Source organism: Lepisosteus platostomus, chromosome 12, assembly GCF_059453375.1.
Source record: "Lepisosteus platostomus isolate fLepPlt1 chromosome 12, fLepPlt1.hap1, whole genome shotgun sequence".
Taxonomy (NCBI): domain Eukaryota; kingdom Metazoa; phylum Chordata; class Actinopteri; order Semionotiformes; family Lepisosteidae; genus Lepisosteus; species Lepisosteus platostomus.
This window is the reverse complement of record NC_142622.1, coordinates 41,658,912-41,671,501: the sequence shown is the minus strand read 5'-3', so window position 1 is coordinate 41,671,501 and position 12,590 is coordinate 41,658,912. Positions and strand designations below refer to the sequence as shown.

Below are 12,590 nucleotides of genomic sequence, written 5' to 3'. Positions count from 1 at the left end.
GAGCAGAAATATCTTTTCTATAACATGGTGGTCAAAACTTCACACAATATTCTAATTCAGGCAATATACAATTTTTAAATGAACATCCCTTGATTTAAATTCTTCATCGCAGAGTGCCTTGCAAAAGGATTCAAACCCCTCCAATGATGTCCCATTTGGTGAAATTACAGAATGATGCACAGGTGGTTTTAAACTTAACGTTTTATTTAAATCCACAGCGATCAAACGGAAGACTTCTACAGATGAAATAAGTTACTGTACAGCTCAAGTCAGCTAAAACTGAAACAGGTTGATTGCATAAGTATTCAGCCCCCTGAACTCAGTATGTGGTGGAAGCAGGTGAAAACGTCTCCACTGATTTTACACACCAGGAAGGTGCACTTTTTGTCCCTTAATTGATGTAATTATCTCAAGCAGTCTCAAGGTGCTTGAGGATCGCTTATGGACAGCAGATTCTCAACAAGATTCAAGTTAGGACTTTGGCTGGGCCACTCAAGGACATTCACTTTCATATTCGTGTTCCACTCCAGTCTGACATCTGCCAGCTCTTTGCTCCACCTATGGTCTCATTAGTCTTGAGAAGCCTCCCTATACATACAGATATGAAGCAGAACTAGGCCATAATTCAGCCCCTACCATGCCTGTCATGTACCAGGGACGATGATGACCGTGTGATGCACTGCTCTGGGTTTGTGTCGGATGTGACGCTCTGCATTTTGGCCCAAATGTTCCAACAATTTTCTCTTGCCCGACGGCAAAACCCTTTGTCACATGTTGACAGCATCACTTCAACAACAACAGAAGAGAAAATGCACCTGATGCTTTAAAGCAACATTACATTACCTCTGACTGGGCAGCAAAAAAAAAAATCATACTGGATACGAAGAATTAGCTCAGTGACCTAAGAGGCTATTCTCAACCTGTTAATGAGTTATTCGGGTTCTCTAAATGCCCACCAAAGGTGACCAATTGAAACGTACAGTACCTGTTACTGCGGTTTCCTAAACATAAACCATTACACACAGCAAGAAAACAAAGAGATTCTGACTGATTCTCTATTTTTCCAGTAAAACATATTGCTCCTGCAGGTTCGTGAGCATGATCAAAGGTTCACACCGATTCGATCTACGTTATTCAGTTCATGGTCACATGTTTTCCCAAATTCACGTCTTTCAGCATTCGTTTGATCTGCAATGACGTTTGTAAAAGCACGCTCATTCATAAAACCTTTCCTCGGTCGCTCCCCTCCTCCTCCTGCCCGCCCTGTTGCAGCGCGACGCCTAGAAAAGTGCTTCGAGTCGGTGCACACAAGCCAACGAACCACTGCGGGGGAAAAACACACTTTTCTACTTCAGGAACCTCTCTGAATGGTTTGCTTCGTGGAAACAAAGAGTCGCATTGATGCATGATGAAAACAATCACGACACAGCTATAGGATCCTCATATGAAGCCCGCAACAGTCGACATAAAGGAAATTCACAAAGCCGCCTATATCAGTAAGCTGTTTTTTTTTTTAGGGAAACTTCAATTTCGAGTTCTGCACGCCCGCCCCCCACCACATGTGCTTTCGTAAATACAGTACACGTACACACACACACAAAAACGTTTTTCATCTGTTTTCCATACAGGACATGTTTGTCCCCTTATACTGAGCTCCTCCGGCGACGTCGCTGCAAGATTCAACAGCACAAGATGACACCTGTCAAAACGCACGTAGCTTTGAACATTACCAAACAAACAATACTGCCACCCACATCATAACACCCTTATTCATTCCCTGGCAGTCTGCATGTCCCGCCTTTTTTTCATTTTTGTGGCAATAAACAAATAGCGTCACCTTAGCCACAGGAACCTAATACCTCGACACGGCTCTAAGAAATCTTTATTGCCTTTGTTACATTTCGCTTGGCTGCTGGTGCTGTACAACGCAGTCCAGCGGTCTTTGGCGAGTATCACAACGCCCGTGTCAGATTACACAGAATTACGCGGCTGGCAGAGCAATGCAGGGCACCTGTGAACATGCCTTGCTGGGTGGGTGTAAAAGCAGGACCCCTGTGAGGTTACCACAAGTGCGCCTTGCGATGGCAGTGCCGCGGCGCAACACGACCCTTGCGGTGGGGTTTGACGGTACTCCCCCTGGACATACATACAGCACGCAGGCCCATCTTGACAACAACTGCGAACGCATGACTACCGATACTTCAGCGGGAGCCCTGAGTTATTGTTATGTTTTGCTTCCGTCGGCTCCTCCTGTGCCGCCACTGCGGTATACGGAGGCATTACGCGTGGCTCACACGGGCCGGGCTCGTCCGCTTCTGTAGCGGGAAAGCACAGCTTTGCGGGGTGAACGTCCCCCTCGTTTAATCTGGAGCGCTAAATCATTCAATACTGAACACAAACACACCCCTCCACACGCACGCACACACACAAAAAAAAGCATACACACCTTCAAGCGGGATTTGAGCGCTCCCTTGACAGTCATTTGCGCGGGGCTCACGACGATTTCCTCCTCCGAGTACTCCCTCACGCTGCCGTCCTGCATCAGCACCGTGTAAACATTGCGGCGAGGTCCCGCGGCTGGGTCCCTGTTCTCCGGCTTGACAGCTTGGACCAGCCCCGGGAGCGCTGCCCCGTCCCCGGTCGGGCTCGGCGCACAGACGCGGCTGCCGGGCACCGAGCGCTTCACCAGACGCCGGGAATGCATGCCCGCTTTTTCTGCCTTTTGGCGAACGCCTACACCTATGCCCTTCAATAACCGGGGGGGGGAGGGAGAGACACACGACGAGGTGCTTTTATTAATCGATACGGAACGATAAAACACCGCGGATCAGACTCGGTCCAAAAACGCTTTCGCGCAAAACAGCATTTTCTTAACCTTTTTTTTTTGTTCTTATTTCGCAGAACGGCTTGCGAGCTCGCTTAAAAAAAAAACGGGCAGTGAGGTTGCAAAAAGACCCCCCCCCCAAAAAAAAACAAGAGCCCCCGTTTCTGCCACAGCATGCACGCCACCGAAGTGCAACAGACTGCGAGAAACGATGTATCAATGCACGGCTCTGCCCCTTCATGCGACCGGCTACCAAGCTCCCTGCCTTCGACCTGTTTGTTTTCCTCGCCGTTCCCTGTAGCCCTGACAGTGCGAGAGGAAAAACGCGACGTAGATCTCCTCCTTAATCCCGGACTGGGAGGTACCGCTCCGTCAGCCGCCCCGCGTCGCTCCTGGCCCCGCTTCGACCGCGGGGGAGTTCGGCGCCAATGCCTCCGGCGACCCGGCCCGGCCAGCGGAGGCGATGCGCCTTTGCGGGGCGTGAACCCGCCTGTCCGGCCCGGGCGACCGTGTCAGCCGGGGAAACTCCGGGTCGGGCTTTTCTGCAGCTCGCCTTGCCAAGCCCGGCCGGCGGACTGGCGGGCTGTTAGACATGTGCGGATCTGCGGGGCCGTCGGCTGTTGCCATTGGCCGGCGGCGCACACGCCTCCGCCGTCTCCCCTCTCTCCCCTCGCCGCGGAGATGTCAGCCTCCCTCCGCCAACAGCAGGCCGGCAGGCGACGGGGGAGGACCGCTCATTCAAAACAATGACGCAAGGATAGATGTGAAGGGAGGGGAGACACAACAAAAGGTCCGAGGCGAGGTGTACCGCATGCCGCCGCTCCTGTGACGCGCCGAGAGGCAGCGTGTGAAAACCATCAAATTGTGATCGTGGTACGAGCGAGATTCGGCAGCTGAGACATAGCCGGGGAAACGACACTAATTTCTTTAGAAACTGAAAAAAGAAAAAAAAACTGGGTAGGGAACCTTTTCATAAATAGAAAAGGTATTGAGTGCACCACGTTTTTCTCTACGCTGATAAAAAAAAACCAAACAGGTATATATATATATTTTAATGCACTCCGCGCCTACCCCTGTGAGTATAATAACAGTGAGAACTTTAATCTTTTGCACTATAAGAGTCTAACCCCCCCCCCCCTTTGTTGTGGGACTGCTAAACAATTGTCACCGATCACGAAACGCAGAATCGAAAGATCGGGCTCTTATCTGGCTGAAATTGTTTTGTTTTTTTTTTTAGAATATGAATCGAATTGCTGTAATAATCAAAGATGCGATGTATAAATGAAAATGTGGAACGGACGCCTCCGGCCATTAACACCTCAGCTGCCACCTAAGGCACTCGTACGACATAGCTAAACTATCGGGTCTCCCATGAACAGGTGAGGTTTGTTTGCAGAATGATGTATTTATAGTCATTGTTGTCGACATACCTTATTACTTGTTAGGAAGGTGGTGCGTTTAACTCTAACGTCATGCGTCTGACAGGTTTTCTATTTTTTTAAAAAGGATTCAGTTTCCGAGCTTTAATTACTGTACAAATACACATCTCTGGCCAGTTCGCGTCTCCTTAATATTTGCCAGGACCTCGTGTATGGGGGGGGGGCGCCCCCAAAAATGCACGTTCTTGTACATCACAAAATAAAACTTTTCACATCGACTTTACACGTCTTTACTAAATTCGTATTTTTATCTGACATGGAGTCTCTGGCCACTGTCTGGGGGGTCTGGACCTGAAACTGCTCCTGTATCCTTCAGCACGTATGTTGTTCGGATTACTCTATTATAATGCCACGCAGTATAAATCATTGCAAATGTCAGTCAGTTTAGACAGATAAATGCAGTTACTGTATGTGCTGCTTTTATGACTTACCTGCTTTATTGTGACTGGGAATGGGTCGTTCTTTACCATTATGTTCAAATGTTAGATAAATGCACAAAGCAACGCATCACGGTGACAATGATGTCCATTCGAGCCCTTGTTTCCCCTCGATGACCTCCTCCGCGATGGCAGCATCGTGAAAAGTTGTGCGGCAGTACGAATGAATCATTTAGCTAGAGCTTTTATCCCAAACGGGGCTGGTGGAGGCGACGAGGGCTGAACGGTTCAGCGGCAGCGGCGGACTGACAGCGGAGAGCTCGGCGTAGATCCCCAGACTGATCAACACACGGCCTTGTTATACTGTAACTCCTCTTCTTCAGCCAGCGGACCACCGGTCTGGAGACAGCTGTTACCAAGAGTGCTTTTCTATAGGAACTGCTGTGCTTTTGTATGAAGCCTTAGCCCAGAGCTGTGTTTTCTGTACACGAGGGCTCTAAATCTCCTACCTGTCGGAAGTTTTGTATGGCTGCCTTCTTGAACGGGGATCGCAGGGATTTTTTGCTCCCGTGTGGCTTCCGAAAATAAACCTCGCTTCATTGCGCAGATGGGTTGCAAGTCACAGTTGCACCCAGTGAAATCATAGCAAGTTTATACTCCATAATCAGGTGGATGTTAGGTTACAATTGTAAAATGCATCAGTAAGATCTCATGTTAGAACACTCTATATTACTTTGCTGTCTGTGTTATACATAGATTGTGCTGCTCAGAAAATCAGTCCAGAGTACAGCAACCAGATATATTAGGGGGTTTAAAGGAGTGCCCTACATGGACAGGCCAGAGGAGCTGAATATCCTTAGTTGTGAACCGTGACGATTGCAAGGAGACCTGATTCTCATGTTCAAAATCAAAGGCAACTGACCTACTGTAGTCTACCTGATGAACTGCTTCAGGCTCACCAGTGACACTCTTGAGGTTTCATATACCGTGCCAGAGGTCACAAATGGGAATGAAGAAATGCATTTTCTTTAAGGACAGGAAGCAGTTTTTACACAAAGGATTGTGGGAGTCTTCAGAAAGGAACCCTGCCTTCCTCCAAAAAACAGCTGGAGGAGATCAATCTGGGAGCATCCAAATGAGCTGCTTGGGCTTAATGGTCTCTTCTCAATTATAACCACTCTTACGTACAGTATCTATGAAATCATTTCCTTAGCTCTTTCACTACTTGAAGTATCATTTGCGAATGAGTGCATTGAAAATGTATTTAGAAAACATGACCCAGTTAAAAAAGCTAGCGAAAACTGTAGGCCAGAATAAAGGAGAAAAAACTAATTATTAAGCTTCCTAATATTCAAAATCATAGACCTAAATTCAGGATTTAAAATCTTCTGTGCTTTAAGACATTTATATATTATATATTTAATATATTTATTATATAAAATATTATATAAATATTTATATATTAAAGATAAGAAAAATGCTACACTAACTTAATACACTGCATTTCATATATATGAGCTGCTAAAAGCAATTTAAAAGCATTTTTATATTTAATTGCTAGAAAGAAATTATCATGTGTCTAAAAGAAACGGAAAGGGTATCGTTCAATTTTATTTAACTTTCACAGATCTGGGCAATAGCAGGCCTGCAACATGAAGGAACTCATATTAGTGTTGGTCAATGTGAGAGCCTGTGACTTCTGAAATTCGAAGTTGTTGAAACTGCTATGCAATGAGATGTATTTACTCATAGAGCAGCTTGAAAATGCTAGAAACTGAGGAATGCGAAAATATATATAAAAACGACTTTTAAGATTTTCTAGCATACAGTAGAGCTGCTTCAGATGTAAACTTTGACTTCAGAAAAGTTATTTTATAGGTTTAATACATTCTGAATGGAACATACTGTACTATAAGTGCTCATGTGAGAAGGATTTGGACAGAACACAGCAGTTTCCTGTTTTAGAGGTGTTTATATGAAAAGATCCAAATGACTTGCAACTTTAAAATTAAATAACATTTTATGGGTAGTACAGTTATTTTCAAAGAGTCACTGCAAAGTGATTTACAAAAATGCAAAAAAAAGTAAACTAAAATAGTACTATTAAAATGTTCATAAAACATTTTGTGTGATAATTGTATACAACCATTTGAAACATTGCAATACAGATTACAGGATACAGTCCGACATAATTTCTAGTTAACCTGGAAACGTAATTTGGCACATTATGCAGGATGTCATAAAGAGACTACTGATATTTTGAATGTCTTTCTAACGGGCCTGAAGATGTTCTCATCAACAATACCCGTTTTTATCGACAAAACCCCTAGCATTTTGATGATGTTCAACTGTCATGTCTGAACACTGGTAAAACTGTGCCCTCATTTCAGTACCTTCCAGCTCCCCCATCTTGAAACGAAGTACAGTACCACCAAGGACGTGTCGTTTGACAAACGAAATCACAGCATGAAGTAAAGAATGGGACGGCACCTTGAAAAGACCTCCCTTTATCCCTTTGTGTACCAGAACAATACCAAAAAAAACCCAACAACAACCAACCCATAGTGTTTCTGCTGACACGTTGTTTTAATACTGACTCGTTGGAATTGAGACTTTGCAAAATCATATCAGCTCATTTCAGGAAGCCAGTTGTGCACTGTTTGCAAAACGTACCACATGTACAGGTAAAATGGCACTGGTCATGAGCCTTCAATAAAAATGGCATTTCTGACAGACTTGTCTATTAACACACTACTTGCTGTGATACTCACAGAACATTACGTTTCCCTTAAAGTTGTATCATAACCCTTGCTGTTAAACTATACTAATGTACCACTACAAACATCTGTTTTTATCATCTCTCGTTTTATGGAATTACCAACAAAACCTAGAAAAATACAATCATATACAAATACAATCTTTTCACACTCAGCATAACACTGTAACACATCTTAATCTTCACACAAAATTTCCTTTTTCAATATATACAGAAGCTATTTTCAATACAGCAATCACAGAAAGGGTGTTGAAAAAGAATTTAGAAATAGTTCTAAAATAGGTGCATTGAAATCCTTTTTAAATTTCATGGAATATCGGTAATGAGGGGTAGCACAAGAGAATAGCAGTTGGCCAACTCACTTCCCCTGGGTTCTGGGTTCAATTCCCAGATTGGGGTAACAGTTTGCATGGTCTTCCTATGTTTGTGTGGGTGTTGTCTGCAAACTCAAGATTTTTTCCCCATGATCCAAATACATGCATTTCTAAGTAGTTGTGTGTGTGTCCTCTGATGGGCTTCTACCCCAACCCAGGATGTCGCCGCAGTGCCAGTGGAGTTTTTCTCTAGCTCACCTTAACCTCCTGAGGTTAAAGCAGTAACTGAACGTGGATGGAGATTTTATCATGAATACCCCCCAAAAATGTTACAAGATTGGAAGAAAAATTCGTCAGAATTGAGCTTAGTCTCCAATGCCTGCAAATGGGATATGTGATATCCAAATCGGAAAAGTGTTTTCATCAAATTCTCAGATTCATATTGGTTAAGGTTTCACCATCGAATTGAAGGAGTAAAACATTTATCCCAGGTTTCACACAGAAAGATATACAGTAAGCCTACCGGTCTAATTAAGTGCAAAGTATTTTACATGTTATGTTCGATTTTCTTTCAATTTAAGTTGAATTGCCAACTCCTACTTGGCATGCCAGTCTCTCAGGGTTTCCCCTCTAGTGAAATGTATGACAAACGTCTAGCAACAGCAATAGATCATCATTAAATCATCATTAGATCAATAAAAAACATAGTGATTAAAATCTCTTTACATAAAAGCTAGAGGAAAAACAATTTGTCAGAAAAATCGAATGAGAAAATATCGTTATCATTAACTAGGTGGTGACCCGTTTTAGTTTAATCATTTCCAGCCACATTTGTAAACTATTACATTTATAGCTGCTGGCTTGCTAATACTGAACAAACATTAACAATTGCTCCACACAATTGGTCTTACGTTCCTTTCTAAACCATGTAATTTTCCAGAGTTATCAAGAGCTGTTTAAGAAGTCAACAGCTGTGTTCTTTACAAAAATCCACTTGAACAGGGAGTTTTAAAAAAGGCAATTTTTCGTCCATTAGGCCTTTAGAACATTTCTGGCTTGGTGGCAGGCATATTATTTTTCGTAGTTACTTAATTTAAAAACTGAAAACATGCAAGACAGACACTTATTTTCCACTGTGGAGAAAACTGCCCACTTCATTTGAAATTATGTACATAAGCTATTTGCCCACAGTGGAAAACCAGACCTCCATTTTTGTAACTGAAATACCTGTGCTTGACTTCACTGTTCTTACTAAGACCTTTATGTGTTGTGGTTTTGCTGTAGATACAGGAGTGTAGGTGATTTTCCTACAGTATTTTCTTTCCTACATCTCAATTCATTACTGTGACATCAATGTTAGATCAGTTCCGAGACCAAATTGTGGACAATACTAAAGACAATATATGGCTCTTACTGTATATAAACATTTAGTTAAAATGGAAACATTTAGTGCATAGCATAAAATAAAGTGGAGGTTAAAGAAAAAAAAGTTTAATATAACTTATCATCTGAGACATAAATATAAATTCTTTCTATTTTTTACTATGTGCAGGAGCTACAATTTGCTTTTATGCTCTCAGTATGTTGGCTAGTATTAAACAAAACATTATGTGATCTTATAAAAAAGATTGGAACGCCAATATCTACAAAGAACAAAAAAGGCAATAAAACATCAATACAATTTTTGTTAATAAAATAAAACTTGACACTTACATGTAAGTACCTTACATTGAAAGAACTCTGCATTAGTCAAAATGGCTGCTGCGAACATAAGTACCTAAATTTAACATGAGATTTCAAAAGCTCACTTGACAGTGGATTGCAAATTAAGAATTTTAAGACAGCAAGAGCAACCCTGTATTATGCTGACCAACATTCAGAGCCCTACAAGAAACAAATGAAGACAATAGTGCACTTGAATTATATCCAAGAATAGTGTGCCAAGACAAAACAATGATTTTAATAGTTTAACTATTTGTCTAAAGAATGGCATTCCTGTCAAAACAAAACTAGGAAGCAGTGCTTCTCCATAATGTTATTATATTCTAAATACTTTATGAGTCATAAGGCAGATGATATCAGCTTTCAACAGTCATTTCCCAGTTTGAATTTTAGTATTTTCAAATGCCTTTTGCCTGCTGACTGAGACTAAAGTGGTGACAGATGTCACCGATGTTTGCATCTTTTGAGGTTTGCTGCTGCTGGCTTTTGAAAAACACACAAAAGAGTACCGACAAGAATCAATCGCTCATGTGTCCCTAATTGGGGACCCTGCTGGGAAGTGAGAGAAAAGCCCCTTTCTTGAGGGCACAGGACTGCCCTAATTGTGAGTTACTGAGAACAAATACCCAAAACAGAACTGGATCTGCAGGTACTTAATATATTACCCTTCTACGGTTACAGCGCTGTGCAGTGTACCTTTATCATTCTGGGCGACTACATGCATCTGTGTAAAGAAAACTAATTAGCAGGCTCAAAATAAAACAAACAAAATTCTAGGACCTTTACTTTTCTTCCTGTTGTAGTCCAAATAGGACGGCTTTGTTTTCTGGACAACTCTGCAAAACAACAGATGTTTCCACTGAGTTTTTTAAAAAGACATATCGAACCTTGTTTACTGTAATCACTGCGATAGTGTAATGACGTACCTATTTCATCCCTGAAGTAAAGTGCATGTTACATTAATTTTGTACAGGTCCTGAGTTGTACTACAGTACCCACCAAAAACTACAGACCTGCCATTTCTTCTGCTTTGCCCGAAGCTCTTGGAGTCTCAGTTTCAATAGGGCGGTTTCCCTACTGGCATCAGACATCAGGCGTCAAGAATCAGATCCATTATTTAAAAAGCAATACAATTTTACATGTTACCATTAGAGTACCACAACAGCCAGCCATTGACCAGCACTGAATAAGCCAACCAGATTCACCATTCCAGTCATATTAAGTGCCATATTACTTTGGCAAAATCATATTAATTGGAAAAAAAATGCAAAAAAGCCATTTTGAGATATGAAGAACTGAGGTTGTTAAAACCTTTACATAGCACAGTTTTCACTGCAAAAGCAAGTCAGAAATTCCTCTCCTTTTATGATCCATGACAGGAGTCTTAAACCCTGGTTCTGAAAAGCCACAAGGCTTTGTGGTTTCCTCTCCAATCCCAACTCTCTATTACTTAACTGATGACAACTGGTTGAGGTTATTGAGGACCTCATCTCGTGGTTTAAGACTCATGTCATAAAGACTGCAATTCCTCGGGGACGAAAAACGATCTGTGGTTCAGCGTACCAAGATGAAAAAGTTTAAAATAGCCTCTTTAGAAGATTCCAAATTCAGAATGAACAATTACAGGACTGTTCAAAGTTATACTGCCATTTCATTCTTGTCCCTTCCGCGGCTTTTTAAAGATCGTTCTGTGGGGCTTCTTCTCGGCTTTTGCTTTTGAAATTCCTCCAGCAAAAGTACTTTGGATGGGGAGGGCGATTACAGTTTGACATAGCTCTGAGGTCACAGGTGCACCACTGATATACATACAGTACACCATCAATATACAAGCACCCAGCTATGAAGAGCTGTTTCTGAAGAACTGGCATTCTGGGAACAGCAGTAGGAATGGTAACACCCTGGGCAGGGAGAACCAGATGAGAATCATCCAGGAAACACAATATGAGAGGAATGGAGAAGCTGCGCCATGAAAAGGGTGTGTAAATCTCTCTCTAAAAAAAAAAAATTAAACTCGTGAAGTTTAAACCAGGTTCCGAGAAGTTCAAAAAGCCCTTGTAGGAACCGCAACATCACTAAAAGCCAGATTCTGAAAGAAACACAGGTTTGGATTTCATTGATAAAACAGCAAAAACAGAAGGTATGATTTATCACATTGGGGGAAAGTGTTTGCAGCCCAGTCCTTTCTTTCAGCCGTAGTCCAAGACATCTGCTGTGGGACCTTCACAACCGAGAACACTCCAAGTTGCCCACACTTTCGTAGTCGGGCTCCTGAACGCCCGGCGACTGGTCAGTTTCCGACTCGGGCCCTGTCCTTCCACCTCCCTTTGTTAAAATCCTGACTGTTTCGTAGCCAGGGTCCGTGTTTTCTGCCACCATTTCTTCAGATTTAGGTGGAACCTCAGGGGTGGGTTCCTGGTAAACATCGTTCACCGAGGCGTACAGATCGCCGGGGACAGCGGAAGATCCCGAACTGTTCGTCCCGCCAGCACAGCTGCAGTCTTGATCCTTCAGCTTAATGGACGGTTTAACGACACTGGAATACATAGCCGATATCTAAACAAAAATGACAGAAAGTCAGGTGATGTCTTCCAGGTCAGAACTGTCACAAAACACACCCAATAAAACTTGTTCGGATGCTTATTTTTTCAGCAAAGCAATGCCTGCTGCTGTTTGATCTCTTTTGTAGCCTAGCTTAAAGATGTATTTCATTCTCATGTCTTTAAAGAAGTGATGATTATCTATGTTCCTAAAAAGAATGTCATGCTGACTATACTGGCTAACTGAATACAATTCTTTCATTTCTGTATCCGAGTGAATCCCTGGACTGTATATATGTACAGTACGTGAACTGTATTATTCCTTTAAGGAGAAATATCATGTCTGCCCTTTCATTGCTTTTGTTTTATTTCTCTAATTTCAATTGCATTGAACAGGGGGAACTGGAAAGCAGTGCAGATCAGGAGGCACGTGATTGTTTCACGCAGTAGAGGCGTGCTTTTGGGGTGCTGCCTGGGTCGTTCTGTACTGGCCTTCTGCAAACACTCTGCAAACACCACATGTGAAATACAGAAATAGTGGAGAGGCCGCTTTTTGGTTTTATGCTTCTAAATTATGGAACTCACTACCGCTTTTTATAAG

The 12,590-nt window shown here is 42.5% G+C and overlaps 2 protein-coding genes across 22 annotated transcripts in view; both read right to left on the bottom strand.

Moving 5' to 3' along the window:
* Nucleotides 1-3,558, bottom strand: part of znf704 (zinc finger protein 704) — a 48,733-nt gene extending 45,175 nt beyond the window's left edge. For 2 of the 7 annotated variants that reach the window (XM_088601971.1, XM_088601976.1), the window contains exon 1: nt 2,447-3,556. In XM_088601971.1, the coding sequence (XP_088458097.1) occupies nt 2,447-2,704 (258 nt within the window). In that variant the 5' untranslated portion in view covers nt 2,705-3,556. Of the gene's footprint in view, nt 1-2,446 lie in introns of all 7 variants that reach the window. The other 5 variants (XM_088601972.1, XM_088601977.1, XM_088601975.1 and 2 more) reach the window with 5 other exon arrangements.
* Nucleotides 3,559-6,592: 3,034 nt separating this feature from the next.
* pag1 (phosphoprotein membrane anchor with glycosphingolipid microdomains 1) overlaps nt 6,593-12,590 on the bottom strand; it is a 55,450-nt gene continuing 49,452 nt past the window's right edge. For all 15 annotated transcript variants that reach the window (XM_088601958.1, XM_088601954.1, XM_088601956.1 and 12 more), the window contains one exon: nt 6,593-12,005. In XM_088601958.1, the coding sequence (XP_088458084.1) occupies nt 11,673-12,005 (333 nt within the window). In that variant the 3' untranslated portion in view covers nt 6,593-11,672. The remainder of the gene's footprint in view (nt 12,006-12,590) is intronic.